The sequence below is a fragment of the Barbus barbus genome (genome assembly GCF_936440315.1).
Source record: "Barbus barbus genome assembly, chromosome: 27".
NCBI lineage: Eukaryota > Metazoa > Chordata > Actinopteri > Cypriniformes > Cyprinidae > Barbus > Barbus barbus.
The window spans coordinates 26,984,989-26,991,742 of NC_136755.1; the positions used below are offsets into that span (position 1 = coordinate 26,984,989).

The window sequence follows — 6,754 nt, forward strand, 5'->3', positions numbered from 1 at the left end:
AATCTGATCCTGTTTGAGAGAGAAAGTGTTTGTGTTGAAAGCAGAATAGACAGCAGGATAAACACCATTTTTACTTCATATTTCACACTAATCCTGCGTCCTAAAATACCAGAAACTTATTGTATTTCATTCCTTTCACATGATTGAACCTGCTGTACTAATGAATAATAATAATAATAATAATAACACATTCCTGTTAAATAGGTTAATCAAATACAAATCATTATCATAGCATTTTTCTTTCTTTGTTCTATTTTTGGACAGATTTCAAGGAATATATTCAATAATAGATTAGTTCTTCTTATATTTGTCTTTACCTGAAGTGAGATCTCAGCTGTATATATCAAATCAAACATAGTTTACTGTGTCTAGATCTGTCTTTTATCTATCGTCTTGTGTTGTATTTTTAAGTAACTTGGATCAAAATAACTTCTGTGTTTTAGCACACTTGTCTAGTTTGTGAGTAAATATTATTTTAATAAAGAAAACAGCACATCTTGCTATATTTTTGGTACAATACCTGACAAGGTCTTCAGGTGTCATTTTTTGTTTTTTTGTTAGTCAATTTAAATATTGTAATATAAGTAAATGTTTTACCTGTTATGGTGTAAATTATTTTAATATAGCCTAATTGTGAATTTCAGTGTTGATGTAACTCTTAAAGTGTGAATTTTGAACAGGCTTTATTTGGATATGATTAATTTGAGATCATGAGCTTCTCTCTGTTTGTGTCTCGGTCCTCAGGAACACACTCTCTGAGATACGTCTACACCGCTGTGTCTGGAGACATTGACTTCCCAGAGTTCACTATTGTTGGTCTGGTCGATGATGAGCAGTTCATATACTTTGACAGCAACATAATGAAAGCTGTGCCGAAGACAGAGTGGATCAGACAGAATGAAGGAGCAGATTACTGGGACAGAGAGACTCAGAAAATGATTAGCACACATCAGGCCTTCAAAGTCAACATCCAGACCCTAAAGCAACGCTTCAACCAGTCAGCAGGTAAGTTGATAACAAACGTTACACACACAGACAAAGCCATCAGTTTTACCTGCCGGTGAAATATCTCTTCACACAGCGGTAGCACAAACCTCCAGGGGGTATTGGGGGGGGTCCTAGTTTTGATTATTTTACATACTAATGATACAGTTTTAGGAGTACAGCTACCATTTACATAGCATTTACAATATCTTTTATTTTTATTTTATTTAGGCAGTATTAAAGATGTGTTTGTTAAATAAACACTAATATCCACTAAAGACAGATATGTTTACTTTTGTCTTTTTTATTGTACAGTAAGGTAGTGATATTTTTAATATTTCACATTGGGACACTTTTCATTCATATTTATGACTCAAACATTGTATGTTTCAGTTTTGGCAAAAAGGTGTTAAAACAGCAGAACGAACACACACACACACACATGCACACACACACACACACACACACACTATGTAACGCAGTTTCTGCCGAGGGGACGTTCTTCCTGATGTTGGTCTTTAACAATCAGTCAGTATCTTCACTGATTTGAGTCGAGCCTAAAACACACACAACACAGAAACAGTTCATAAACAATCGTAATTATAATCATAATTATTTCATAAATATTAATTAGTTCCATGAAATTATCTCAAAATACAGAATAAAAAAAACATTATTGAACACAAATATATTACATTGATTTTACTGAAAATAAAACAAAGTTACATTTCAGGTGTTCAAAATGAACTGGTTTTGCTTTAGAAACAGGAGAAAAATGAAATGCGTGAGCAGAGATATTGACACATAGCAATCTGTGTCTGAAAATCAGTGTTTTTTTACTCGCATGTGACACAGATCAGATGTTGCACACGAGTAAACAGAAAAATCTGCACAAGATCTGATTCTTTTGCATCCATTCAGTCGCTTTCAAATGTGGTTTTAAATCGGATACATATCCGATATCTGGACGTCTGACCTGCGTCTGAACACACAAATCTGATTCCCATTGGAATAGCTCACATTGATTTTTACTTTCATCTTTTACTGAATAACCTCGAGCTGTCAAATATTTAGATTTTGTGAACTCATCATACGCACGTGCACAAGATTGATGTTTATTTGCAGATAAATATTCACTTTTCCTGGATGCTTGTATATATTAGTACAGACCAGTTCCATTAGCCAATCATAATTGCTCTCATCTTTATGTCGATGTTTGGTTTTGTGTTGAAAAAGAAGCCTGGAAAACATTCTGCTTAATTATCAAGTCTTTAAGATTATATTAGAGAAAGTGAGGAATGGTGAGTGTGATATAATGATCTGTGTTGTTTCTCTCAGGTGTTCACACAGTCCAGGTGATGTACGGCTGTGAGCTGGATGATGATGGCACCAAACGAGGATACAGGCAGTATAGTTATGATGGAGACGACTTCCTCAGTCTGGATACGATCTCCCTCACCTGGACTGCTGCTAAAGATCAAGCTGTGATTACCAAGAACAAATGGGATGCTAATAGAGCTTTTACAGACCAAAAGAAAGCATATCTGGAGAATACATGCATTGAGTGGCTGCAGAAGTATGTGGGATATGGCAAGGACACTCTGCAGAGAAAAGGTAATTATATTAGTTTCTGGGTCACTGCAGACCACAGCATATAGTGAGTGCTTATCATAACTGCATTCACATTTTTAACCAGAAATAGAGCCCTTATATGCATCACAAAACAATATTCATCTGCTTAAAACCCAGAACAGAATGTAAATGCCATACAGGAGATATTTATGATAATTCTTTTTATCATAGAACACAACATATAAGCAAACTGAATTTTGTGAAACAATAATCCAAACTAATTTAATACTTTATTGCGTATGCACACAGTGGGAAAAAAAGCTTTCGATCAAACATTGAAAAATTAGCTTTTTATAATTATCTGATAAAGCTATTGATACAACAGATTATGAGAAGAAATGTATAGTAATTACTTTATTTGAATGTTGTAGGCTTTGTCTAATTTTCTTGTTCAATATCTTTTTTAATCATCTTGTCTCTCTCTCAGTCTCTCCTCAGGTGTTTCTGCTGCAGAAGTCTTCCTTGTCTCAAGTCACGTGTCATGCTACAGGTTTTTACCCCAAAGAAGTAACAGTCTCCTGGCAGAAAAACGGACAAGAACATCATGAGGATGTGGATCTTGGTGAACTTCTTCCCAATGAGGACGGGACCTTTCAGAAGACAAGCAGCATCAGAGTTACACCTGATGAGCTGAAGAAGAACGAGTTCAGCTGTGTGGTGGAGCACCAGGGTGAAACCATTAGAAAGACACTGAGAGCAGATGAGATCATTACTAACTCTGGTAAAAGTGATTAGATGAGCAGACCTTAAAACTAAGAAATGTTGATGAATATCATTATTTGCTTTTTTTTCTCTTATAAACAATGTGTGTTCAAACCCTATTATTCTTGGAAGATAGCATGTAGAAAATATTAAATCATCTACCAGTTGTGGACTGAAACAAAGTATTTTTAATTCTGTACATCAAATATTAAAATTCCCATATCATCTACTCACCCTCATCTTTGTCAGTCCATTAAATGCAAGTGGATAGGTCCCTCATGCAAAAGATTTCCTTTAAATACAGCTTTGCTCATTAGTACATTGGTAAAAATTTCAAACTTAAGAAACCGAGACTCACTCCAAGACATTGTCCAATTTGTGAACTGAACCAATAACTTGTAAAAGGACTGAAAACATGTATAATTTGACACAGTAAGCGTAGTAACTGCCTCTCTAATGAGTCAGACACAAGGGACGAGTATAATTATATAAAGTAATACAATACAGATAATTAACTCATTTTAATTGCTCTTAATCCTGAAACAGATTAATCACAATGTGTCTAATTTCTGCTCAACAGAAGCACCTCTTCCCATCGCCATCATCGCTGCTGCTGCTGCTGTTCTGTTGATTGTCTTTGGTGTTGTTGGGTGTTTGGTTTATCAGAAGAAAAAAGGTGAAGGCACACACTTATGATTTTATGTCACTATGTCTTAACAGTATGTTTCACACATTTGTATTTGGCTCCATTTTGATATTTTTCCTCTCTGCTTGTTTTTCAGGCTTTAAACATTTCAAGGGTAAGTTTCTTATAATCGCTATTTCATAGAAATATCTCAATAACAGATGGTTCTACCATCGGACACTTGGATGTATATTAGTATATTCATGAATCTAAATCTGTATTCTTTTGACCCTTTAAAAATGACAAATGTGGATATATTGATTTAAAATCTCTGGTGTTGTAACATCGATTCTGTACATACAGGAACACTTTAAATCATTCTTGTATATGCAGTAGTGTGGCAGTTTTTAATGGAGCCTGTTTATCATTGTTTTCCAGCCTCTGTTGAGATCTCTGACTGCTCTAGTGAAAGAAGCACCAGTAGTCTACTATGTAAGTGTGAAATTATTTGTCACTTATTTGTCCAGTTCTCTATTCATGGGAGTAAACTACAAAAATGTAAAAGTTTAATTTTCTTGCAGCCTCTGGCAGTGGCTCTAGCTCCTCAAGTTAGACATCTCAAAGGCCTAATGCAGTATTGTAAGTATTATTATTTAGTACAACTGTCTCAGTCATGTGAAGTGAAATTTGAAGTGAAAATAAAATGCTGTTTATGTTTCAGTAATTTAGGACACCTCACCACAATGTGACAGATCCTGACAAACAATTCAGTCATCAAGTCATCTGCAGGATGTGGAAAAATCAATCAAATATCACAGCCAATCAGAAGAGTGTGTGGGCGGAGCTATATCTGCAAGAACACTGCACTAGATAAACATAAATGTATCTCTCTCTCTCTCTCTCTCTCTCTAACACACACGCACACACACACACACACACAATAATACATTCAGTCAACATCAACATTACACACTTTCAGTTATTATGCAGCAGGGCTGTAACCACCATAGACACTGAGGGGTGCAGGTCCCTCCAGTAATTAGTGAGGTAAGATATAAGTAGCTATATATTTGATTGTTTTACAATATAAATGTAAAATGACCATCTCTAATATCCTGTGCTGCAAACTACTGGACTTTGTCAAATTTTAAATTGTAAATACAGGATGAATAGTTTACATGATTCATATAATTTTTTTCCGTTTTCACCACATTCACTCTTATTCATATTGTCAAATACAAATATCATTTGTTAATAGTTCAAACTGATTACAAAAAAAATCTCTCTTATACTCTGTATTGCCTTAAATTCATTTAAATCTTTATTTATTTAGTTTATACACCCACCAAAAAACAAACAAATGCAAACCCACATTGTCCAAGACATGTTACAGTCTTGCAGGGTTACACACTGTGGTTAAATGTTAAAATGCAGAAAAGGTTGTGTGCAACATTAGCTGAAAAAAGACTGCACACATGCATACTTCCAAATGAACTGTAAATAAAGCTATGCAGGCAACTTTGGCATTGCATTTTTACTATATTTTAATTTCTGACACTATTTCTAATCTTGAATATACCAAATAGGATGGATTGTATGTGTATTTGGAAGGCATTCGGTCTCTCAGCTCGTTCACTTTCTCTTTGTCTCTCTGCAGTATGGCAGTAAATGAACACTTGTCGGCCAAGAGCAACACAAATAATACAATCAGGCTCATTTGGATATATTTCTTTCATCCTTTTCTCATATTGGGGATTTAAAAGAGCAGTTGTGTGCATTTAATATCTGAATGTGTTAACAGTTCTACAGAAACACTGGTTTTAACACATTGACATGGTCAGCTGATGCAGTGTATTGATTCGGTTGCATTCAATTAAACACTCTCATGCCAGGGCAATAGGTTTGTCAAAGCAATCTTTATGTTTTCAATTTGCAGCATCATGCTTTTGTAATTTACACACAAGCAACACAAAAGGTACAAAGCTGTCACTGGGGTGGTATCCTAAGGTACAAAAGTTACATCTTTGTAACTTATTTACCACTAAATGGTGCATATTAACGAGGTGCATATTAGTATTTTAAAGTACATATTAATACCTTTGAAGGCGTACCACCCCAGTGTTTTGTACCTTTTTTCTGAGTGCATGAATTACAGCAAATGTACAAGAAAAATGTTCAAGCATTTCCATACACTTTTGTTTTCATTATTAAAACTGTAATAAACTAAGCTTGAATGTTCTCCCTTGTGGCTGTTTTAAAAATATACAATGATCCATACATACAAAATATACTGTGAACTCACAGTTAGATGCGCGTGCATACACAGACACACACATTTGATATATTTACAGTTTTGATATATTTACAGTAGGAAATTCACTAAATATCTTCATGGAACACGATCTTTACTTAATATTCTAATGATTTTTGGCATAAAGGAAAATTTATAATTTTGACCCATACAATGTATTTTTGGCTATTGCTACAAATATACCCCAGAGACTTTTGTGGTCCAGGGTCACATATTGCAGTTTTTTTTTTCCAGCATTTGTACAAATTGCAATAAACTCAAATATAAACAATTTGAATCATTCTGATTCATTAAGTTTCCTTTCAGTGTTTCTACACCCTCTTCAGCTCTCAGGGCCAGGTCCAGATTTACTTCTCCTTCTACAGAAAAGAGAGAACCAAACAATAATTAAACAGACTACTTTTAAATGACACATCACTAAAATATGAACCTGTTGGGAGTGTTAAAAGTACGGTGAATATTTGATTACCTTGTCTTTTAACGCTGAGTCACTGGAGTCT

General features: G+C 34.6%; 1 protein-coding gene across 1 annotated transcript; it reads left to right on the plus strand.

Annotated features, from left to right (window-relative positions):
* Positions 1-710: 710 nt before the first annotated feature.
* LOC306847472 (DLA class I histocompatibility antigen, A9/A9 alpha chain-like) lies at positions 711-4,556 on the plus strand (the record flags this gene model as incomplete). The annotated part of the gene is made up of 7 exons (XM_079381416.1): positions 711-1,005; positions 2,323-2,598; positions 3,044-3,337; positions 3,899-3,994; positions 4,101-4,118; positions 4,382-4,435; positions 4,525-4,556. 7 exons carry the CDS (start codon positions 711-713, stop codon positions 4,554-4,556), a joined length of 1,065 nt encoding a protein of 354 aa, XP_079237542.1.
* Positions 4,557-6,754: the final 2,198 nt, after the last annotated feature.